Source organism: Oratosquilla oratoria, chromosome 12 (genome assembly GCF_046742065.1).
Source record: "Oratosquilla oratoria isolate Oo_2021 chromosome 12, ASM4674206v1, whole genome shotgun sequence".
NCBI lineage: Eukaryota > Metazoa > Arthropoda > Malacostraca > Stomatopoda > Squillidae > Oratosquilla > Oratosquilla oratoria.
This window is the reverse complement of record NC_134788.1, coordinates 24,519,084-24,545,070: the sequence shown is the minus strand read 5'-3', so window position 1 is coordinate 24,545,070 and position 25,987 is coordinate 24,519,084. Positions and strand designations below refer to the sequence as shown.

The window sequence follows — 25,987 nt, the reverse complement described above, 5'->3', positions numbered from 1 at the left end:
TTAACTGAGCAACACGTTTCTCAACAGGTAACCAATTTAACAGTTTAAAATGTGTATAATCTAGATGAGTACGTGGATGAATTTTTAAAACGGTCCTGATTAGTTTGTTTTGACATATTTGAAGATTATTCTTAGATTTTTTAGATAGGTTGCTATACCAGGAAGAACAAGCATAGTCAATATGACACTGAACCAGGGCCGAGGCTAGTAACTTCATTGTCTCTACATCTAGGTATTTTTGTATTCTTGCCAAAAATTTTGTTCTGGAGCTGACCCTTTTAATTATTTTTTGTGCCATAACTTCTCCCGACACATTTTGATCAATTTCTGTTCCAAGATATTTGACAACAGACCTAGGTTGAATACTAGTATCATTACATTGGATATTGAAGTTGGGAGCATTTTTGAGTTTTTGATTGGAGCCAAAGAGAATGGATTCTGTTTTACCTAGATGTAGAGACAATTTGTTATCCAACAACCAGTTGCTGACATTCAATAACTCTTCACTGAGTAACGTCTCAATCCTATTTACATCTTTGCCAGAAACTAGTAAGGCTGAATCATCGGCATACAACAGCAGTTTACAGTTCACAGCAGCTTTCATGTCATTCACATACAAAAGAAACAACAGCGGACCTAAAATGCTACCCTGTGGGACACCACATGTTATTTTTGCTGCTTTTGATGTTGAACCATTTACATTCACAATCTGTTGTCGACCTGTTAGATAAGACCTCATCCAATTAACAACATCCGATTTGAAGCCTAACGCTTGTAGTTTGAATAATAGAATATCATGATTTACAGTATCAAAGGCTTTCTGGAGATCTAGCATAACCATTCCACAGTAATTACCTCTGTCAATTTCACCTTTGATGTAATCAGTCAAATTGATCAAACATGCATCAGTAGAATATGATTTTCGAAAGCCTGACTGTAAATCATAGAACAAGTTATTGCTTTGAATGTATTCATAAACCTGGTTATAAACAACTCTTTCCAAGACCTTCGATATAATACCGAGCACTGAGACTGGCCTATAGTTACCGGAATCTGTTTTGCTGCCCTTCTTGTACAAAGGAGTAACTTTTGCTAATTTAAAATCTTTGGGAACTTTGCCCTGTTGAATCGAAGTATTGATTATGTGAGTGATACAGGGAGTAATCTGCTCAGCTGAGTCATTCACAAATCTGGCTGGAATATTATCTAGTCCGGTAGCCTTAGACCTGTTAACAGTCTTCAACATTTTATACACATCTACATTAGCAACCGTAGACAGAGCAAAGGTATCATAGGATACACCCTGATTCCAATAATAATTATTAATGTGTTCTTGACCAAAATGACCTGAAGGTACTGGTAAATTATTTACGAGGGTGGTAGCAATGGTGGTGAAAAAGGAGTTAAATTTTTGAGCCACCGCTACTTTGTCGAAAGTAACGATCCCATTAACATTAAGACCAATGTTACTACTTTTGGATTTTAGATTTTTGGAAGAACCTAACTGTTTGATTGTTTGCCATAGTTTTTTGGGATTGTTTTTGTTGGTTTGGAGAGAATCTTTGTAATATCCTACCTTAGCTCTCTGTACCATAACCTGAACCTCGTTCCGTAACTTCTTATACATAGCGAAAACAGATTGATCTTTTGTTTTCTTATACTCCTTTAAAGCCTTATCTCTCCTGTTGATCATTTTCAAAATGTCACCAGAAAACCACGGCTCGGAACGTTGTTTTATTCTGATTGATTTTACTGGAGCTAAATTGTCTAAAACCCCCAAGAACAGTGCTTTAAAATTATTCCAAGCTTGATCAACATCTGGACAATTGACGACTGAAAACCAGTTAACCGCGGACAACCTTTCGCAGAACAATTCCTTGCTGTAATGCAAGTATATTTCTACAGTGACCAATTCATCATGCAGTACATGCCATAGGAAATTCAGGGCCAATGTGGAAATTCAAAAGCTTCTTATATAGTATTGTGGGCCCTGGCATCTAATCACCCTTATAACCCATGTAGCATATACGTCTGTGTAAATTGCTTCATGAAACATTACTTGAAGTAGGCTATATTTCTTCAATTGTCGAATAAACAAAAATTTAATTAAAAACTAAAACAAAAAGGTTTTACGGTTTGTAGAACATTTATATGAATGAAAATGTAATTCATATATAGCTGAACAAACACTTGAAACATAAGCACTTCCCTAGAAACTATTTACATATTTCGATAACAAAAATGTAATCCTTTTGGTAAACTTAATTGTAAGTTGTTCCTTAAGGGACTGTGGGAAGTGCTTATAGGTGAACGTGTCATAAAAGTTGTTCAATTTCTTTGGTGAACTTATGTATACTTACTCTATCGGAAAGAGTATTATTGCATACTAAATTGTTTTAGTAACATGTATATATTACGTGTAGTTAATTTTTTTCTTTCTTTTTTTATGATAGTATCTGTAATCATTGAAGTATCCACAGGCATAGGTAATCAGCCTACTATGTAGGAAATGAAAGATTAGAGTCTTGGAAACAACTTCATTGAGTTAGATTTTTTCCTACTCTCTTTTATTCTTTTTTATGATTTTTTTTATTTTGAATAGTAGAAACTTCAGTGAAAATCTGCTATGATAAATTAAACAAAAAAATTAAGTTACAGTTTCCTTTGTTTTTTCCTGATCAAATTAAAGAATTACTCTTTCTCTTTACAAATTCGAAAGAATGAATGAAATCGGACAAAAAGAAACAGAGATATGGCTATTTAAATATAAAAAACATAAACTTTTCAGGAGAGGCATTTAAAGTTTAAAGGAGCGCACCGGCATTTAAAATCCTCCGGCCGCGTACTCACTCGTGACATTGTCTATTTTTTTACGTTTCCGTTTAAAACTTTAAACAAAACTGAACTGGCTATCGAAAATTTGACTTAATTTCAATATACAGAATGTTTTTTCATGCAATGGGGTTGCCAGATGTCGCCAATAATTTATCTATTTCATTTTATATATAAGAACAGAAACGGAATTGAGCTGTAATATTTGGTCGAAGTGTTACAGCCATCATAGAGAATCTTTTGAATACCTGTTGGTAGAATAAAAGATAATACGATCGCATGCATGACTGGTAGGCTAACAGATACGCGACAGGGCGACATCCTTTCTCCTTTAGCTTTGAAGATATACTGAGATCCTTGTGGTGATTGACGATTAGTGTTGGGCAAGTTGCCAGATATCTCCATATATATTAATTATAGTAAACAAAACAGAACTGGGTATCAAAATTTTGACTTTATTTCAATATACAGAATGTTTTTTCATGCAATGGGGTTGCCAGAGGTTGCCAAAAATTTATCTATTTTATTTTATATATAAGAAAAGAAACGGAATTGAGCTGTAATATTTGGCTAAAGTGTTACCACCATCATAGAGAATCTTTTGAAATGTTTACCTAAAATTCGTTGATTTTCCAGAATTTTTCGTGTTTTCGCGCCCTACAGTCCCTTAAGAATAGTTTTGAAAAATAGACAGAAATACATGTTTTCTTCATTCAGTGTCCTTCATATGAAAAAGCCAGTAAATCCTTGATGTTTTGACATTTCATGGATTTCAACCATAAACAGATAAAGTTAAAAAAAGAAGAGAAACTCACGATGATATATCTCAGGAAATACATCATTCCACCTACTTTAAAATGATACGCATATTCCTATGGTTGGCAGCAAATGCATCAATAATCATATCCCTGTCTAACATCTTTGCTCTTTGGGAATTGATGTTTAATACTCCAAGATTACTGGTACGTTTGTCACCGCTACTGTTACACAAGTAGGTTTTCAGTTGCTTTAGGCACGAAAAGCTTCTTTCACATGATGCTGAGTTAACTGGAAGAGTAACATTAATACGCACTAGCTTATACAAATCTATGAATGCATCTTTGTACAGTTGGAGCATGATGGCAAGTTGCATAGGTGTGTCCACTTCCATTCCCTGCTCCTGCTTTCTGGCAATCAACCTTCTTAGTTGGTGCAGCTCTACGGATAGATCTTTGTCCTCCACCCCGTAATTTGCAGCCATTCCTGATAGCTTTTCCTTGTTCAAAAAGGTTGGATGATTGGGGTTGAGGGCAGATACTCCAATAAGTACCTGACATGCATCGCCGGAAAACCTTCTTCTCAACTCACTGAGAAACTTGTCTATCACGGAGTAGTAAATCCGTCTCTTGGTAACATCGGAGTCATTCGAATCATCATCTTGTCCTATGCCGGATGTTATGACAAACTCATCCAAGTATCGTGGGGCTGCCCTTTGCCTCTGACGTGCAAGTTATCTGCGAATCCCTACAGTCTGGCACAATTCTTCAGCATGATTTCGTAGTTGCTCCCAGCTCTCTTCGTTTCTCATCTCTGTGAGACTAGACATCACTGCACCAAATCAACTGCTGAGGCAAGCTAGAGATCGGGGGACTGGAGTTCATCTGACAAGGTTTTCGTCAAATGCAGCAAACTCTCCATGAACACCAGATTCGTCACAAAATGGTGATCCAGAAGGGCAGTGAGTGACCTTGCTCCACTGGCCCTGTCCACATTTCCCCTTCCATTAAATGTTTTAGGGTTGCAACAATGCCAGGCAAGGTCCTCTTAACAGCTTGGCAGGATGAGTGTTGGCATGCCCATCTGGTGTCCGATAACCGTTTGAGTTCTATATGTGGTCTTTCTGGGTTCAGCTCCTTTTGGAATTTTAGAAATTCATGATACACCACTGACGAGGAGAATTTTTTTTACAGTGATTGGATTGTGACGAAAAACTCAGAGATTGACATTATATTGTTTAGCCTATGAGCATAGCAGTGGATGTATACAGCCTGTGAAACATCTCTTCTGAATCTTTCTTGGACCCCATTGGTGCAACCCGACATAACTGCCGCTCCATCATAGAACTGACCGACACAGGCATTGTGGTCAATTTTACATTTGGGTAAAGTTTCTTTTATCTTCTGGAGTAACGATTCTGCATCAAGGCCTTCAGCTGGTGTGAAATCCAAGAATTCTTCATGAAGTTCCTGATCATGGAGATACCTCACAGCAATAGAGATCTGCTCCTTCTTCGCTATATCCTTCGTTTCGTCCACCATGATGGCAAAGTGCACTGCTTGTTTCACCTCATCACTTATCTCCTTTCTGATCATACCTGCCATTATTTCAAATAATTCATTCTGTATATCGTGGTGAGTATATTTTGCATTCCCCGGACCGTTAACTTTTTTTGCAACTGTATGATCATACTTGGCTAGCACATTAAGTAATTCCAAAAAGTTTCCTCGATTGTCGGATTCATCCCCTTCTCTGTGCCCTCTCTGGGCAACATTTTGACATCCTGTATAGAGAAGTACATCAATAACTGCTTTAATGTACCGCCGATTATCCACCACTGTCTTGGCATGCCCTGCACCAATGGCTTGATAAATTGTTGCCCCTGTAACTTTCTGCAATTTGAATTCTCCCCAAGCTTGCATCGCAAATTTATGACAAGCTGAAGTATCATGAGCCTTCAGAGACATGGTTGCCTTCTTCCAATTCTTGAATCCGTTGTGGGTGAATAATTGTTCAGCTCGACCAAGATGGGAAGTTGTAAAATGACGACACGCAAAACAGTGAGCTGCATCTTTGACCACGGAATATTCAAGCCAAGAATATTGTTGGTGCCATCTTTTATTGAATGATCTTGTCTGATTACCTTGCATGTGTGAAGGATATTTCTTCAAATCAGGACAGGTAGGCCCACTATCTGGCAGCAGGCTGATGTTGTTTGGCCCTGGAGGACGTCTTGTGTTTTTCTGGGTACTGTCATCATCCACCTTCTCTTCCAACTCCGGATTTTCAGTAGAACTAGAAGTACTTGATCGTCGTCATTAACTCGTTGCCTCTTGTGGGGAATTAGGGAGCGATCCATGACCTATACAGAAAAATAGAACACATGATTAAAAATGAGGGTGAGACGAATTTTTCTTTAAGTACTATAGGCCCTATACATAACACACTAACAATCAGAAATTGTGTTCATTTTCATGGTTCATTCAGCCCTCGCTAGCAATGGCTGATTCGGACCACTTATAGACTTCGTGACTCATTCATAGACATAGACATAGACATAGAAGGGTCCCGGAAGAGGCCATTAAGCCTGTGACTCCGGCTCTAAATGACTAAAACTTAGGTCATCTGGGGTCTAGTGGTCACTGTGGTCTAGGTGTTTGTTATTTATTTGAGCTGTGTAATCGAATATTTGATCTTGATGTTTCCATACACTATCCAATCTCTTTTCAAAACTCACAACTGAATTTGCATTCACAACATGATCAGGAAGACTATTCCAGTTGTTCACAACACGACTGCAGAAAGTGAATTTCCTGATGTCCAATCTTGGGCGCTGCTTGTAGATCCTCTTGGTGTGTCCTCGAGTCACTGAACCGGCAAGTTCAATAAATAATCCCCTGCTCACTTCACTATCATATAAATTGTTCACAATTTTAAAGGTTTCTATCATGTCCCCTCTTGATCTACGGTATGATAGTGTAGGAAGGTCTAATTTCCTCAATCGTTCAGGGTAAGGCAAATCCTTCAGGCTAGGGACCAACTTTGTTGCTCTTCTTTGAACTGCTTCCACAGCCTCAATGTCCTTTTTCTTGTATGGACACCATACCTGATTAGCGTATTCCAAATGTGGTCGGACTAGTGCAGTGTATAATGACTTGAATATGGTCTCGTTCAATGTTACGAAAGTTCTTCTTATTATCCCAACTAGTCTATTTGCCTTATTGATTTTCTCAGCCAAGTGTGCTGTGAATTTTAGCTCGTCATCAATTACAACTCCCAGATACTTCTCTACTTTGATTCTTGTCAATTCTTCTTCCATAGAATATATCCTATTGTCCACATTTGATTTCCCGATTCTCATCACACAGCACTTCTTGGGATGAAATCTCATCAGCCACTTCTCTGACCAGCTTCTCATCCTCACGAGATCTTCTTGCAATTTCTCACAGTCCTGGCTTTCATGAATCCTCCTGAATACTTTGGTGTCGTCTGCATACAAGAATAATTCGCTGTTGATTACAGAATCTGGCAAGTCATTAATATATGAAACAAACAGTAGCGGACCCAACACAGATCCCTGAGGTACACCGCTGACCACGTCCTTCCATTCTGACTCAACTCCATTGACAGTCACTCTTTGTTTTCTATCATTGAGAAAGTCTGTTATCCATGACAAAATGATTCCTCTGATGTTATAACTCTTGATCTTCTCAATTAACCTTCTGTGGGGGACAGTGTCGAAGGCCTTCATGAAATCGCAGTATGCAACGTCGACAGCTCCTCCTTCATCTAAAATCTGAGTCCATCTGTCCAAGACCCTGATCATTTGTAGTACCGTCGAGCGCCCCTCCACAAATCCATACTGTTTGTTACTAATCAGCTTATTGCCCTTGAGATGTTCCAGAATCCTTTTCCTAATTATTGATTCCAATAACTTGCATATGACACATGTTAAGCTAACTGGTCGCTTCTGTCACCTTTTTTGTATATTGCCGAGATGTTCGCTAGTTTCCAATCTATGGGTAGTCTTTCGCTCAAAAGTGATAGATTAAAGATCTTACAAAGCGGATATGCAATTACATCTTTCGTCTCTTTCAGAATTCGAGGATGAAGCCGTTCCGGCCCAGGGGATTTATTCCTTTGTAGTTTATCTATAACACTGATAATATCCTTGCTAGAGAATTCAATCTGTGATAACATTGGAATATCCTTGACCTCCACCTCTGGTATTAACCCTTCTGGTTCCTTGGTAAACACTGAGCTAAAAAAGTCTGCAAGTACTGTTGCCTTTTCATTGTCATCTTTAGTTTTAGAAGTTTTATTCAAATCTTTATACAGATTACATATACTGACAGAAGCTTTTGTTTTCGACTGGACATACTTCCAAAATATCTTTGGGTTAGACTTGACGTTTTGCGCAATAGTCTTCTCCACGTTCTTAACAGAAGACCTAGTTTCAGCTCTTACCTGATTATTAATCCGTCTGTATTCCTCATATAACTTGTCATACTCGTCCTGATTAATTTCTCTACCTTCCCTCATTTTTTTCAATAGCATCCAAAATCTTTGTTTTTTCTTAATCTTTGCCCACAGCTTTCTATTCATTGGCAAATTATGATTTGTTCTCTTCCTTAATTCCCCACTGTTTTTAAGTTCTCTCCTTGGAATACATTTGTCTATTGACTCTTGTAGTTTACTTTTAAATCTGCACCACATGTCCTCAATATCATCGGTATCCAAATACTCATCCCAATTAATATTCAACATTCCGTTTAGCTTGCAATAATCCGCCTTTTCAAAAAGATACACAAGTCCCTTACAATTTTTTACCTGTGGTTCCATGTTGCATCTGAAAATTACACATCCATGATCACTCCTACCAAGTGGATTTCTTATCTCAATATCCTCCACGATCATGTTGTCATCAGTAATAATCAAGTCAAGTATGTTGCCTGCATCTGAACCTCTGAATCTAGTAATTCCGGCGACATGTTGTATAAAGTAGCAATCTCGCATTTTCTCAATAAACCTTAGACTTAGGTCATCATCACCAGTTTTGCAGGTCATGTTCTTCCACTCTATATTTGGTAAATTAAGATCTCCCACTATTACTTTATGTTTGATGTTGTAGTCTGCTATTTCTTGCATCAGTGACATAATTTTCCCATTGTTTTCTGCCTCACTATTCGGACTTCGATATATAGACACAATTAACACATCCCCTACACCCGTTTTTCCTTTAATTTTTGCTGCAATATATTCAGTAGCTTCCTCCTTGAATTCCACAATGTCATACTGAACACCTTTTTCTATGTACAGCAACATTCCCCTACCAACCTCCGCCTTTGCCAAATTTTTGCCAAATATTTCATACCCCTCTATAGCATACTCTACTATGTCTCTTTCAAACCTAAAATTCTTTGGCTTAACTTCTTGTACTGCAATTACTTGGGGAGGTACTAGCTCTCCACTTAAAATAGTCCTTAGTTCGTTAATCTTATCATAGGAAAACACATCAACATTACAAAATAACACTTTAACATTTTTAACCCAATTTGTCGATTCTTCATTAGCACTAGTGTTTTTAGACGCTTCAACATATTTGCTTACATATCTATCCGGCCTTCTCCCAAGTCCCCACAGCTCACTGTTTCTGTTCTTGCAACTCCTTCCGAAGCTCTGCTCGTTGCCTCTCTTCTCTTCACCTTCAATAGGTATCTTTTCCACGGGCTTCCTCTTATCACATAGAAGTTTCCCGAAGCTGCTTCTTCGTTCTTCCTTTGGGCCTCCTCTTTCAGCACTTTTTCTCTCTTCCTTTCCTCCTTGGTCATGTCATGTGACACTCCTACTTTCCTGAAAATTCCTGTATTGGCATCTTTAAGATTTATTGATCACTAGCCGCGAAAGCATGGCAACTGATGTAGAAGTCGGTGAATCTGTTGCAAATAGCGATCACAACTTAGTCAGATTCAAACTCCTAAACAATTTTAGAATAGATACTTGTGCTTCTAAAATACCCGATTTCAGTAAAGCTCAGTTCATAGAACTACGTCAGGAGCTTCAGCTTACAGATTGGGAGGAAAAATTAAACGAAAGGCCTGTAGATCAGATGTGGGAAATATTTCAAAATACGCTCACTAAGATGATTCAAACTTACATTCCTTTTAAGGACAGACGTCCCCCAAATCAGGCTCGCCCAAAGTGGCTCGACAAAGAAACTGAAAAAAGTATTGCTAAAAAGAGACAGGCTTATAAGAAATATAAGTGCTCGGGTGCATCTAATGACTATGAAAGTTATGTATCAATACAGAGAGATTTAAAAAAGACAATAAGAAAAAGAAAACGACAATACGAAATGAACATCGCTGAGAAATCCAAAGAGAATCCCAAAGAATTCTATAGTTACATTAGAGATAAAAAGGTTGTTAGGAATCACATTGGTCCACTATTATCTGCTGACGGTCAACTTGAATATTCAAATGAAGGAATGTGTAATCTCTTAAACAATTATTTTAGCTCGGTATTCGTAAACGAAACACCTCAAAGTGAATTCCAAACTGAAACCTGTGAAAAGTCTGGGGTAAACTTACTCACTACGGTAAATATAACAAAAGAAACAATTAAAAGGTGTATAGACAAACTCAAAGTTAATAAAACACCAGGGCCTGACGGTTGGCATCCAAGAATCTTAAAGGAAATGAAAAATGAGATTGTTGTTCCATTAGAAATTATTTTCAAGAAATCCATCATATCCGGAGATGTCCCAAGAGAATGGAAGCTAGCTAACGTTACTCCCATATTCAAAAAAGGTGACAAAAAGAAACCAAATAACTATAGGCCTATTAGTTTGACTTCGATCGTAGGAAAAATAATGGAAACTATCATCAGAGATGCTATCGAATATCATTTAGAAAGTAACCGTTTGATAAATGATAGCCAACATGGTTTCAGACGGAAACGTTCTTGCGTGACTAACTTACTCGAATTCTACAACACAGTTGTCTCGAATTATGACAAAAGAAACAATATAGATTTAATATATCTAGACTTTGCAAAAGCTTTTGATACCGTCCCACACGAAAGACTACTTACTAAATTAGCTTTGCATGGAATAAGTGGTAGCCTATTAGGTTGGACTAGTAATTGGTTGAAAGGTCGAAAACAGAGAGTTGTTTTGAATGGAAAAACTTCTGGATGGAAAAGTGTTGCAAGTGGAGTTCCTCAGGGTTCCGTTCTTGGGCCACTTCTATTCATAGTATATATAAATTATATAGACCATGGACTAAAATCTACTGTTTCCAAATTTGCTGATGATACAAAACTGTGCGGAGTGGCAAATGATCACTCAAACCAATTAGATATTCAAGAAGATTTAGATAAATTACAGCAATGGTCTGAAAAGTGGCTAATGAAATAAATCACAAGTAAATGCAAGGTAATGCACATAGGTAAAAATAACAGCAAGTACGATTACAAGTTATTTGGAAATTCGTTAACAAAAGTGGATAGTGAAAAAGATCTCGGCGTAATTATCAGTAACGACCTCAAATCATCCAAGCAGTGTATTTCAGCCTCTGAGAAAGCAAATAAGATTCTGGGATTGATTGCGCGATCTTTTGATTTCAAAAGTCCATCACTCATTAACAAGCTATATAAATCGTTAGTTCGTCCACATTTGGAATATGCTGTTTCCGTATGGTCACCGAATCTCATTAAAGACATTGACAGACTGGAAAAAGTACAACGGCGAGCCACAAAACTGATTCCAAATATCAAAAATAAATCATACGAAAATCGACTTAAGCACATGAATCTGTTTTCCCTAAAAAAGCGTAGACTCAGAGGTGACTTGATACAGGTCTTTAAGATTTTAAAGGGAATTGACAACATCAAAAGTGACCAAATTTTTACATTGAATGAGAATCAGACAAGAAACAATGGTCTCAAACTGTCCGGAAATAGATTCAATTTGGAAGTAGGTAGAAACAACTTTGCCAACCGTGTAGTTAATGAATGGAATAAACTTCCTGCACAGGTAGTGCAATGTAGTTCAGTTCGAAGCTTTAAGAATCATTTAGATAAATACCTAAGTAAGATGCTGTAATTATTATAATTTATGTTATATTATTTGTTTTTGTTTTGTTATAATTTGTCTGTCTGATTTTCATTTATTATTAGTTATATGTCAATTTATTATCATTTACTATTTACCTGTTTGTTTGTTATTCAACTATACCAATGCATTTATTTATGTATTTTAATTGTTATTTACATTGTTATAGTTTTAATTTATTATTAATATTTTTTTTTTTTTTTTTTTTTTTTTTTTTTTTTTTTGCATCCGACCTAGATATGGATCAAAATGTCTCCTGTCGGCATGCTTTGCCTTTGTAATCCTTTGTAATCCTTTATACAGGTTCCTCATTATTCTATCTTTCAGACCACCTCTAAGAGAGATCAGTATGGGTCTAGATTTTCCAGATTCTGATTCTCCTTCATACCTGCCTAGCCTTCTTATCTCTTCAATATCACTATCATAACAAGTTAAGCCTATTTCACTGCACAAATTGGTAAACACAAGCCTGTCATGGCGAATCTTCTCGGACCTAATCGCTAGATCCATGCCTCCTACCATTTCCTCAGGGACTCCATAAATGACAAGGTTATCCTTCCTGTCCATTCTACCCTGGACTTCTCTTGTCGTCTTTTCCAGTATTGTCTTGTCATCATACCCAGTACCTGCTCTGCCATCGCATTTTTGCAAAATGTCACTGTATGAATTAGCAAAGTCTTCTTTCACTTTTGTAGATACCACCTCCCTCACTTCTTTCTGCCACTTCCCTTGTCCTTCACTCATTTTCCTTTCCACTAGTTTACAAATATCATTATACATCTCGCCTCTGAATCCCTGGAGCTCCTGCTTCACTACAATGTCCACTTCTGACTTGATTTCAATATTCACATTTTGATTTATCTTAACAATATCTTCCGTCACTTCACTGATTTTTTCATTGGTCCTAACTTCCAAGGCATCCATACGTTTTTCGACCTCATCTTGTCTCTTTGATATGGAGGTAATCTGTTTAACAAATTTACCAACTACAGCATTACATTTTGAACAATACCAGTGGATAGATCCCTCTTCGTTCCTCTTCAAAAATTCATACACAGGTTCACATATACCATCACACATTATGTGGTGCCACATGTCACATAAATGACATTCCAGTACATGATCATCATCACTAATCTGGCCTTTGCAATTTGGGCAGACCTCTTTGTTGTCAAACTTGTCTTCCGCATGACCGCCGACGCCATCTTGTATCCCTTCAGTCCGCTGACAGCCGTTCCCCCCAACTGCCCCGTCCCTATCTTGTCCAGTTTCCATACTTGAAGCTCTTGTTTTCACTGCCCTAGCTGTTGTAGGCACTCTTGATGCACTCATATTTGTTATTAATTAGTATTCAGCACTCAATTTGGTTTCCAGAGACAAAAACAGGTAAGATAACGGACGGAACAACTGGAGCAACGATTAAACTGTATGTAAACGCTATTGCCACTGAAATTATCAGTGTAGATGTGAGCTGCTACGGTGCTGAACTCTCGTATTATCTTAATTGTACTCAGTTCATCAAGATCTCTGAATAACGACGTAGAAGATAACTTACCCGTAGGAGTTTTCGTTAAAATCTCTGCGGTAGCCGATATGACGTCATGTCGTTTATCGTAGCACTAATTCCTGGTGTAAGCTTACATCTATATTTTAATCTATTTCCTCCCTTCTCTTGCCAACCTCTCAACTGGCTTTCATATAAGTCTTAATATGTCAAGACTATGCAACAGGGTATAAGTGTATACATGCATAAATAACGGAAAATAAATACCAATGTCGGAGCTAATTCTGGACACGTCTTCTCGTCTTAGCAGGTGTGTGTGTGTCATTCGTCAATTGTCACCATTGGGAAACACATAAGGTAGGTTAGGTTCACACTTTAGGTTACAAAATATGTTAAGCTTATTAATTTTTATATTGATTCTAATTCTCTATGAAGAGATTAATATTTCCTCTTTAACATTTCTATCTTTCCTCTTTGTCTTTTAACACAAAATCATATAAATCATTATTGACGTTCTCAATATCACTATTATCAAATAACAACATTTATAGTATAGTAACAGTGTCTTCTTGACAGGGTCGCTGGATTCGTTTAAAATCCAATATTGGTAATAAATATTGGACTCGAAACTGAGCGCGCGCTAATGTGCTGCGAGCAACAAGCACTAAACGAATAGAAAATATCCTTAAAAGAACAAGAACCTGTATAGTTATTAGTGGAACTGTGAAATTAAGAAAAAGCATGTGCTTCACAACGAAACAAGAACAGTGGAAAGTACGTATACAGTTTTTTGTATAATTATGCATAAAAATGGCCATATATCAATAGCAGCACCACAATATAAAAACAGATACATGAAGTGAAATCATCTCCATATGGGGAAAACGATTTACAAGATTGAAACAGCAAGTTGAAAAACCTCAGCATGTACAAAATCACAAACAAACCCACTACCAAACCAAAACTGCATGAATAACAACCACGAAATTCCTCAAAGTGTTTCCAATCAAACTGATTCAAGTTTATAGTTGCCAAGAACGCAATTTCGCCTAAAATATGCATCTTGCTTATGAACACTACATATATATATATATATATATATATTATATATATATATATATTTGCACGGACAACGAAGGCTGTAAAATTGAAACTTGAATTGATTTTATTTAATTAGTTTGAATTGATTTCATCATCTGTTGCGTCTTTAAGAAATTACTCACTCTCATTAGTCATTAATATTAATTATATCTGGTTTTCCATATAAATACGATCCATTCCTATTAGCACCATCTCAAATATGACAAAAAATATATATATATCGACGTGGATAGAGGATAAGAATGAATGCGAAGAAAAGTTTAAAAAGAGTTAAGAACTATGATGAAGTTTGGAGTGTGACAGAACTCAAATGCGATATAACTTGGGTGCGTTGAATTTATATATATATATATATATATATATATATATATATATATATATATATATATATATATATATATATATATGCAGAGTCCACTAGGCAAAAGGAAAAACACACGGAGTCCCGAGCGCTTTCGTGATATATTCACATTATCAAGGAGTACAGTTTTTTTTTTTGTACTCATTGGCTGCGCAAACAGCGGCCTACGGCCGCAGCTTTCCGCGCTCTAATCCCTCGTTTTCCCCTTCGGCCTCGGGGCGGAACCCCAACACGGGATCCCCAGCACGAAGAAGAACGCGAGGAAAAAGAACGCGAAGAAGAACGCGAAGAACACGAAGTAGAATGCGAAGAAGAACGCGAAGAAGAACGCGAAGAAGAATGCGAAGAAGAACGCGAAGAAGAACAAGAAGAAAAACGCGAAGAAGAACGCGAGGAAGAAGAAGAAGAAGAATACCACCTGACCCCGACTTACCCAAGCGCTTTTTCAAGAATATTTTTAGAACAAAGTGTCACCGTAATACCACCTGTCCCCGACTTCCACAGCGTTTTTTAGAGGAAACACAAAGGCAAAAGCCGACAAGACTGTGAGAATCAACACCGCGTGAGATGGAAACCTTTATTGGTACGACGTTTCGCTTGTTACAGCTTTCTCAAGTACAGGCATATGGCAAACACTCTGAATACATATAGGCCGACGGGGAAGGAACTGGGAGAGGTTATCAGGTGGTAGGTGGAGGGGCGGAGGGGGGGTGAGAAGGGGACGGGTGGGACTTGGTGGAGATAAAGGAGGACATTTCGGACAGTTTGTTGAAGTGGACTAAGGGGGACATTTCATACATTTGTATAATGCGGGTAACAGATGGATGATAGGAGGGGCGATGTTGAACATGCCTCTGTTCTGCTCAATGGTTTTGAAGCTTTGAATGGCGGCCGCTTCCAGGCATTTCCTCCTCACCCTGTCTGGTTCACTAAAAAGAAGCTCTGCGTTATCCCAATCCATCAGGTGGTCGTTGGTGTTCCGGTGGATAACACAGGCGTTGGTGGTGATGTTGTTCCGGGAATCGTAGCGATGCTCCCGGATCCGGGTCTTCAGGTCACGGGAGGTCTCGCCGATATATACTTTATCACATCCAGCACAGGGTATGCGGTAGACACCAGCGTTTTTTCCCCACATCTCGTCCTGGCTGTCACTCCTTCTAGAGAGCTCTTTGATAGTCCTGCTGGACTGGCCCACTACCTGAATGTTGCAACGCCCAAGTGTCCGGGTGAGGGTGGTGGTGACGCTGCTAACTGGACCTTTCGTTGGTTCCCGCCCTTCCATTATTTTGAGTGCCTTTTTCTTGCACTGTTGGATGATGCACTCTGGATATTTTAATTTCTGAAAGACCTCCTTTATGTGCCTAAACTCGTCCTCTAAGAATTCAGGGCTACAAATTCTGAGAGCTCTGAGGTAGAAACATATAACTACACCTTTCTTAATACTGAGGTCATGGTGGGAAAGGAAGTGAGTCAAATCGTCCTTATTGGTTGGTTTCCTGTAGACTGTAAATTTTAAAAGATTATCATGCTTGATAAGGGTATCCAAAAATGGAAGGGAATCGTTGACTTCTTCCTCCAAGGTGAACTGGATGGATAGCTTAACCTCGTTCAGTGCCGCTTGGAGTTTGGGGATGTCAAACCGTCTGGGGGGAAATTAGAAGTATGTCATCCACATAGCGAAGCCATACTACGTTGCCAGGAACGATATCTAAGAAAGGCCCTGCTTCCAGAAATTCCATGAACAGGTTGGCAAGGACAGCGCTCAAAGGAGAGCCCATGGCCATGCCAAACCTTTGGTGGAAGTATATATATATATATATATATATATATATATATATATATATATATATATATATATATATATATATATATATATATATATATATATATATATATATATATATCTACTTACTATAAAGCGCGGAGTTTTCTCAAATTGTCAGTTTTCACAAAACCATAGTGAGCTTGAGCGAAAACGGAAAGGGGTCCGGCGTTTTTGGGCCACGTCACGTAAGGTTTTATTACATGTACGTTGTTTAAGATCATTTTTTTTGTATCTTAGGCACCATGTCCGCCAGGGAACCCGACGCTAACAAGAAAAGGCGCCTTCGCCACTTTTGGAAATGGATTACGGTTAACCGGAAAAAATAAAAACAGAACTGCAGAATGACAAGAACCTGCATGCCCAGTTACGTAACGAACACACAAAAGCTTTCCCGGATCTGTACAGAGACGTTAAAAGCTTCCGTGCCAACGCATCTGTTCGAGAATTCCAACGAAAAGTGCTTAAATTCAACGAGACGCTACGAGAAGTTGAAGATTTCGAGTATTCCGACGAAATGTTTGACAATTTTGAACTTTTTGACGGAGAAATTGAAGACAGCGTTTATAAAAAAAATTCTCGAAACATTATTTCGTCGGGTATAAAAACTTTGTGAAATCGGGCGGAAAACCCGACCACAAAACATATCAAATGTATTATCTAGAGAAGGCCTTCAAAACGTTCAACCATGCAAAACGAAGAAACAAATATGCCATCAGAAAAGCCATGAAAGACTCCCGTGACCAAAGGAGACTGAATAAAATCCATCAAGACGAGGAAAAGGCGAAGCAAAGAATAGAAGAACGAGAGAGACTTGCAAAAGAGAAAGAAGAAAAGCGGTTAATTGAGGAAAAATTGGCTCTAGAGAAAAAAAAAATCGTCTAAAAGAAAAGCGGGAGAAAGTAAATGATAGTTACGAGTTAAAACCAGCCCGTAATTGTGTTTACCAAGAGCTTTTTTACAAGCACCTAAGAAGAGAAGAGGAATTGCCTGTAGTGCCCACAGTTGCCGAAAACGAGGACACCGTCCTGGCAGAAGAGGAATCGTAACAAGGAAAGGTTGTCATTCCGAAGGATATCTACCCCATCTCCGAAGAAGAAGCCGTCAAAATTATTTTGCCCAGCTATTCTCACGACGAAAACAGTAACGAAATTGAGGAAAGTTTAGGGGACAAGTTGGAAGACGTCAAGGAAAAGTTGGAAGAAAAGATGGAAGAAAAATTTGCAAAAATGTGTGTGTGTGTGTTTATGTATGTATCTATGTGTGTGCATGTGTGCGCGTGTGTGTATTATCGTGTATAGATGTTCCAAAAATCACATGTGGAAGAAGACTACTAAGAGCGCAGCGAGCGGCGCCGCAGGCCAAGCACCCGTGGCTGAGCCACGGCCGGCGTCAGCCGGATGCTTGTATATATAAATTCCACTACAATAACGTTTTGTAACCTATTATAAAGTATTTTTATATTATCGGTATTAAAGCAATGATTGGTATTAACTAAAAATGTTTATTAGCATAATCATTAATACAGTGTAATTTTGTAGTTTGAAATTATTTTTAAATGGTCTCTTCTACTCCAGCAGTAAACATTCACCGACCCCCTGATTATTCATCGACCCCCTTTCGACCCCTTGGCTATTCATTGACCCCTTGGATGTTCCGATCGACCCCTGCGGGGTCGATATCGACCACTTTGAGAATCCCTGGTCTATATACTTTGGGAATACTATTGTCGCCTGGCCACGCCCCGATTCGTTGCATAGTCTATCTCAGATAGGCTATGCATATATGTAACACATTACAGATAGGCTATCTGTAATGTGTGACATTTCTAAAACGGGTTACAGATGATTTGAGGCGTGGGTCATATATAATGAAAACAGTTGAACTTGCATAACGCCGCAATAATACACATATATTGTCCTCATTTCAGATGGTAGGGCTAGCGCTGATGGCTGACAAATTTTTAGACATGGCCATTAAAAATTCCACTTGATAAAATTATTGTAATGAGTGTTTTAAATGTTAAATTTTCTCATTTCAGTTGGGGGGGGGGCTAATGGGGGGCTGACTACTTTTTTGGGGAGGCTAAAGTCCCCCCCCCCCCCCAATTCCTCCCTAGGCGCCGCCACTGGATATGACATAATTAGTTTTGTTATTTTTTCTTGAACCTTAGCTAAATTATTGCTTTGATTTGTTAGTCTACACCAGGGATGGGGAACCTTTTTGTGCTTGAAGGCCACCTTGCAATTCATCGCCCCACATAGAGGCCGAACGGAACAAATTCTTAATATCTTTTTTCAATTATTTTATCCCTTTTTAGGGGACGGTGTAAGTTTTCCACCCCCCTCCCTAAAAATTCAGTTTAAAAATACTTTTTTAATTTAAAAAATATACATATGTATAGAATTCTTAAATGATTTTTTACCCATTTTTTTTTTTTTTTTAATTTCGAAGTGGGCGCAGAATTTACACTTGACCTTTTTTTTTTTTTTAATTATACCCTTTGTTTTTAATTATACCCTTATAAGTTTCAGGTGTTTAATGATTTCAGACTTAAAGATATTCAAGGTCTTTAAAAAGAATAATATGTACATCAAAGGCCGCAGAAGGCCGCACTTGATGGCCCGGAAGGCCGCATACGGCCTTAACCCATTCAACTCCGATGACAAGATGTCTTGTCATTTGGTCAAATAAAACAAAAAATCATAAAACACCAAAATGTTTGATCAAACACCAGAAAAATATGACGTCAATCCTCGCTTCGCTCGCAGCGAAGCGAGGACTGACGTCATATTTTTCTGGTGTTTGATAAAACATTTTGGTGTTTTATGATTTTTTGTTTTATTTGACCAAATGACAAGACATCTTGTCATCGGAGTTGAATGGGTTAAGGCCGCTTGTTTCCCGACCTCTGGTCTACACTAATGAGCAACGGCTCATATTTTTTATCGAAAACAGTTTCTTGTTATATGGCAAGATTAGAAATATAAATAAACAGTGCAGAATAATACTGAAACACGAGAAATAAAGACAGGCAGGAAAATATCATGCACACAATAAAAAAAAATCTCGCTTTATAATGTTAGGGTTGCAGTTTTTCTCTTTCCCCATATTTTCTTAGCATGCCAAATGCATGATATACTATTATCATGTCGTGGTTCATTAGTAGAAATACTTGGTGAAAGATATGTTTGAAATAATTTATGTAGTACTTTGCAAAGTGTACTATAAACTCGGTCTGTCCACCTTATTGAAATTTACGTTATGATGTCACGTCGCCTAGAGATTCATGTGGACTTGAGGCGAGCGGGGTCGGCTTTCAGCGACAAACCATACACATCGTGCTAATATTTCTCGTGTGGGATAGAACACTTTTGTTGGCATGGTTGTCTGGGAGCATGTGTTTTGTCTTATGAATCTTTCTGATTTTCGCGATTTGCATGTTGTTATAGTTATAAGATCCATTTGTCACTGAGAGCCTCTCTTGTCAACTGGCCTATTAGAGAGTACAGTGTGATGACACACACTGGAGAGAAGTCCTTCAAGTGTGACCTGTGCAATGCGGCTTTTTCACAAAATACTCTCAAATATCATGTAATGAACCACAATGGAGAGAAGCCTTTCAAGTGTGACCTGTGCGATGCAGCTTACTTAGGAAAGAGTGCTCTCAAATATCATGTGATGACCCACACTGGAGAGAAGCCCTTCAAGTGTGACCTGTGCAAAGCAGCTTTTTCACAAAAGAATACTATCAAAAATCATGTGATGACCCACACTGGAGAGAAGCCTTTCAAGTGTGACCTGTGCGATGTAGCTTACTCAGAAAAGAGCGCTCTCAAATATCATGTGATGACCCACACTGGAGAGAAGCCTTTCAAGTGTGGCCTGTGCGATGCAGCTTTCCCAAGAATGACTGGTCTCAAACATCATGTGATGTTCCTCACTGGAGAGAAGCCTTTCAAATGTGTCATGTGTGATGCAGCTTTCTCACGTTATTATGTTTTTAAATATCACATGATGACCCACACTGGAGAGAAGCCTTTCAAGTGTGACCTATGCGATGCAGCTTTCACTCAAAAGAATGGTCTCAGTTGTCACATGACGACCCACACTGGAGAGAATCCTTTCAAGTGTATCCTTTGCGATGCAGCTTTTTCAAGAAAGTGTAATCTCAAAGAACACATGAAGACCCATGGTGGAGAAAAGCCTTTCAAGTGTGACCTGTGTGATGCTGCTTTCTCACAGAAGCAATCTCTCAAACGGCACGTGATGAGCCACACTGGAGAGAAGCCTTTCAAGTGTGACCAATGTGATACAGCTTTCTCAAGAAAGAATCGTCTTAATCGACACATGGCGACCCACAATGGAGAGGCAATTCAAATGTGACCTGTGTGATACACCTTTTGCATAAGGAAAAGTAATCTAAGATGTCATGTGGTGAACCATAGAGGAAAGAAGCCTTTTCATGAAGGACTTGTTTCAAATGTCACATTGTCATTCACACTTCCTCACGAAAGGTTGATCTCAAGTACTGCATTATAACCTATGCTGGTGAGAGGTCCCTCCAGTGTGACTTGAGTGATTTAACTTCTCTGTGTGATGGTGTGTTCAACTATTAAGTATTGACCCACTGTTATAGACCTGTTTGACTGATTCATCACACACAAATACTGTCAGTTGTAAATTTTGGTTGACTCTCGTTTGTGCAGTTGAGTGACCTTTGATTGGCCTGTTGTGTAATTGCATTTTTGCTTGTTTGTAATTAAAGTCTTGAATGTTCCATTAAGTGCACGAATGTTGTTATTGTAATTATGGAAAGCCATCAAGAATGTTAGAAAGTGACATGACTGGTGGCTATAGATACCTGCATATCATGGCGTATACAGTTCTGTTTACTTTAGCATTGTGGAAGGTTGTCTGGAATATACACCATTGTTACTTGTAATTTGTTACTGTAAATATAACTATGTGAATATATTCAACAGTGTTTTATTGGATCACTGAATATACAACACCCACAGTTTAATGGAGTCTTCTCAGTTGTGATATCAGATGGCATATGATTCTTGCTCATTGTTGTTGAAGAATAAATCCATGATGTTAGATGAGTGGTTTGTTTTTATTAACTGAGCCAGGAAAAATTTGTACTTTCTAGTAGTAGCTTTGATTGTATTTGTTTATCTTAAGTACCTCCTGAGAAAGAATTTCATGGTCAAATAGTTTCTGAAATATATTAAGACACCACAACTTCTAGTGCATTTGTCCATGCAGTATGAAGTGTAGTTGTTAATTGATTTTTCAGCATATAACACATCCTTCTTTGAGTCTTTGGGCAACGTGCATTGAAGCTTCCTCAATGGTGAGCTTTTTTTAGAAAGACTTTACCATGCTTATTATTATGTATTATTGTTATTATTTTTATTCATATTTGTTATTATCATAATTACTATTATTTGTGTACTATTTTATGCATGTAATATATGGAAAAAGCTGGACTTAGGAACCATGATTAAAAAAAGTAAAAAGCACTGGATTCAGAAACAGGTAATTTAATCCCGACATTTCGAACCCCCTCTGGGGATTATCCTCAGGGGTTACAATGGAGAGGCAGTTAATTCTCCTTTATATATAAAAAAGCAATACATGTGGTATACTTGGCGGTCCACTGTTATCATGGACAAAGAAGACTACGAGACAAAGTTCACCACTCTGCTCGAGGACACTGAAACTGTAGAAAAATGTTGAAGGGGAATTGAGAAAGCTAAAAGAAAAACAATTATGGAAAAGGGGTGGAACAAGACGAGGCCAGGGGATTCCATCATTCCCTAGTTTTATGGATTACCTAAGGTGCACAATGACAGAACACCTTTGAAACCCATTATTGCCTTCAGTGGGTCCCCCCATACAACTTAGCATTGATGATGACCAAATAAGTCAAGCCAGAGAATAGGCTGAGAAAGGTATTCCAGGCCAATGGGTACCCAATTCAAGTGGTGAAGAGGTGGATGGCACCACAAAGGGAAAGCGACTGAAGTGCGATACCACAGACAACAAGGGTGATGATCCCTTATGTGAAGGAATTTTTTGAGATTATGGCAAGACTGCTTCGGAGATGTGGGGTCAATGTGGCACATAAACCAAGCAACACCTTGCACATTGCTCTCATGAAGGTCAAAGATGGAGAGTGCAAGGAGGGCCAAACAGAGGCAGTCTATGAGGTGAAGTGTATGGACTGCAACACGCACTACATTGGTGAGACAGGGAAAAAGCTGGCCATGAGACTCCAAGAACACTGCAGAGCAGTGAACAGGAGGGAACACAGTTCGGCGATATTCAAATATGACTTTGATTGGGAGGGTGCAGAGGTTTTGTACAAAATCAACAAGGTAGCAGGCTGTTTTTGGATGTGTGGGCTTGTGACAAAAACATAAACGGATCCACCACACTTACTTGATACTTGATGTGAAGATTCGATGCTGAGCTCCGTCTTGCATGACGCTCTGCTCAGCTGAAAACGATTATACTAGCAACCAAAATCCGTCCTCATTGACATGCTGTCCGTGTCATAGCACTCAGTGAACAAATATGCCTTTAGTTCTTTCTTGAAGGTTATGTACTTCTCGGATGTCCTCACGCGTTCGGGTAATTTATTATATAACCTTGGAGCACTATTCACAAAGGCTTTACGACCCATTTCGGTGTTGAATCTTGGCTCATTTAGCCTGTCTAATTGAACATTATGCCTTAACGTCAAGTCGGAAGCTGTACTGAAGTCACTAAGCAATTCTTTGAGGTAGACTGGTTTTCCAAATTTAATCGCTTGATATACCAGCGTGCATATTTTATAAATGATCCTCGTTTTAATAGGCAACCAGTGTAAGCTTATCAGTACGGGAGTTATTCTCTCACGGCTCTTTAAACCCACTATCATCCTCGCAGCTCTGTTCATAACTAATTGTAGTTTCCTCAATAAGTGGTTAGGCAGTCCATAATACAGCGAGTTGCAATAATCAAGCCTACTTATCACGTAGTTATGAACAAGCATTTTGACAGTTTCTTTATCCAGATATTTCCTTACAAAGGTTATGTTTCTCAGGTGATAACTAGCCACTCTAACCACATGATGCACCTGACTCACAAGATTTACATTTCTGTCTATGATCACTACCAGATTCTTAATATTGTCTCCCACAGTCATCGAGACACCATTTATGTGCAACCTTGGAATGTTTAGCCTTACCAAATCAATTTCTTTCCCAACTATCAGGCACTCTGTCTTGTTTTCATTAAGTTTTAGTTGTTTGAGTTTCATCCAGTTTCTAATGTCATACATTAAGTCATTCAGCACTGTCTCTATGCTATGCACATTGTTCACTGCCATATAGAATTGTGTATCATCCGCAAATAGTTTAAAACTGACCCCATGTCTATTCAGTAGATCAGAGAGCCCTCTAGTATATATGCAAAACAAAATTGGACCGAGGACACTTCCCTGCGGAACCCCTCTCACTAGCTCCTTTGGGCTTGAAAGTGATTCACCAACTTGTACTTGATATGTTCTCATCTCAAGGAAACTTTTGAAGTACCTCAGTGCCCTCCCTTCTATACCTATGGTCCTTCAGTCTTGCAATAATATAGAATGCACCACTGTATCAAAAGCAGCACTAAGATCAAGTAGAATCAATACACCACATTTTCCTTCATCCATTAACATTCTCATATCATTTACTACCGAACGCAGCGCTGTTTCCGTAGAATGTAGTTTACGGTAGGCGGATTGACTCTCAGGAAGAGCATGTACTAATTCAAGGTGAGTGTTCAGTTGTTCGAGGATAACATTTTCAATAATTTTTGACAGGAATGTCAGATTGGAGACGGGCCGGTAGGAATTTAAGGATTGGCTATCAAGACTACCCTTCACTATCGGCTTAACCCCTTCCATACGGTGCCGCACACGTAGACCTCATGAGGAGCAAGTGGATTCGCGACGCTGCCATATCGGCGTCTTGATTATATTTATTGTAGTCGCCCCTGTGTTTTTACATTCTCCCAAATGTACCCTGAATCCCATTCTCTGTGGTTTTCAAAATTCGCGGGTGTAAGAGCGAACGATCGATATAAGCGGTGACTATATTTTATGATGCGAATATTATTACGACACGTCGTACGGCTGGCATTGGCTGCTGCCCGCGAGAAGTGGTTAACAATCGCTCTTTTCTCAGAGAATGGAAAAGTATTTTTTTCAATGCTAAGATTAACTAAATCTTTGATAACACTTACAAAGTCTTCAAAATTCTCACTACACTCAATGTCACTTATCAGGATGGGATCATTGCTACAATATGTCGACCGTGCTCTACGCATTATGGATTTCACCACTCCCAGATTTACTGGTCTAAAAGATAGCAGTCTTGGTTCATTTATGTCTCATTTGTATCATCCTGAAAATTCGCCACAATATTTTTCACCTTATTGTCAAAGAATTCTACGAATTTATCTGCAAGGGCACTGTCACCCTCTGGTAATTTGACTTTATTTTTTGTACCAGTGAGATTATCTAATATTGTATATAACTTATGAATGTCATTTCGTGCTTCAATAGTCTTAGACCTATAAAATTTACGTTTCCTTTCTATGATCAGCCTTCTCTCATGGTTTCTTGCAATTTCTGGTGACTTGTCTGTGTGGTGTGCAGTGTTACTGTGGTGTACAGTATTAATGTTTTGTATGCAGTATGAGTGCATAGTATGGTGGATGGCTGTGTGGTTGCATCACTACGTTGTGGTGTGTAGTATGATTGTGTAAACTGCTTTTTTCAAAGTCTAGATAACGATGGCTTCCTTGGGCAAGAAAATGCACAGCGAGTCTTACATCAAATTTGGCCTCACATCTATTAACAAGCAAGGCAAGGATTTGCCGCAGTGTGTGATCGGCCAAAAAGTTCTTTCAGAAGGATCCATGAAACCTAGTCTTCTCAAGCGACACCTATCCAGCTGTCATCCTGAACTTTCTGATAAAGACCAGTCCTATTTTGAGAGAAAGGCACTTGTTCTCAAGCGTATCAGATTTGATCATACCGGTCAGGTACATGATCAAAATGGAGCTAGCCTCCGTGCTTCATATATGGTTACCTTGAGAGTTGCACAAAATAAAGATCCCCATACAATAGTTGAAACTTTTGTCTTACCATGCTGCAAAGATAATGTTAGCTGCTTCTTCGGGGGAGAATGCAGCACAGAAGCTAAACACCTTGCCATCGTCAAATGATACTGTGCATCGAAGAATATGTAACTTATCAGAGGACTTACCGGTGAAGAGATGGGGTGAGGATTTGAGTTCGCATGCAGGACGAGACTTGTATAGTAACTTACTGGAAAGTGACTTCCACCAAGGCGTAAACAGGGCTACTCGAGGGAATAATATCCTTGACCTAATATTTTCTACAACAGAGAATCTTGTAAACGAAGTAAATGTCGGCCCAATATTCAGCACTGGCGA

General features: G+C 38.6%; 2 protein-coding genes across 2 annotated transcripts; one reads left to right on the top strand and one right to left on the bottom strand.

The window, feature by feature from the left end:
• Positions 1–23,012: 23,012 nt before the first annotated feature.
• LOC143030284 (uncharacterized) lies at positions 23,013–23,870 on the bottom strand. Its single transcript, XM_076193436.1, has one exon. It carries the CDS (start codon positions 23,868–23,870, stop codon positions 23,013–23,015), a length of 858 nt encoding a protein of 285 aa, XP_076049551.1.
• Positions 23,871–25,321: 1,451 nt separating this feature from the next.
• LOC143030282 (protein FAM200B-like) lies at positions 25,322–25,756 on the top strand. The gene has a single exon (XM_076193435.1). The coding sequence runs from the start codon at positions 25,322–25,324 to the stop codon at positions 25,754–25,756; it is 435 nt and encodes a 144-aa protein (XP_076049550.1).
• The last annotated feature ends 231 nt before the right edge of the window (positions 25,757–25,987 follow it).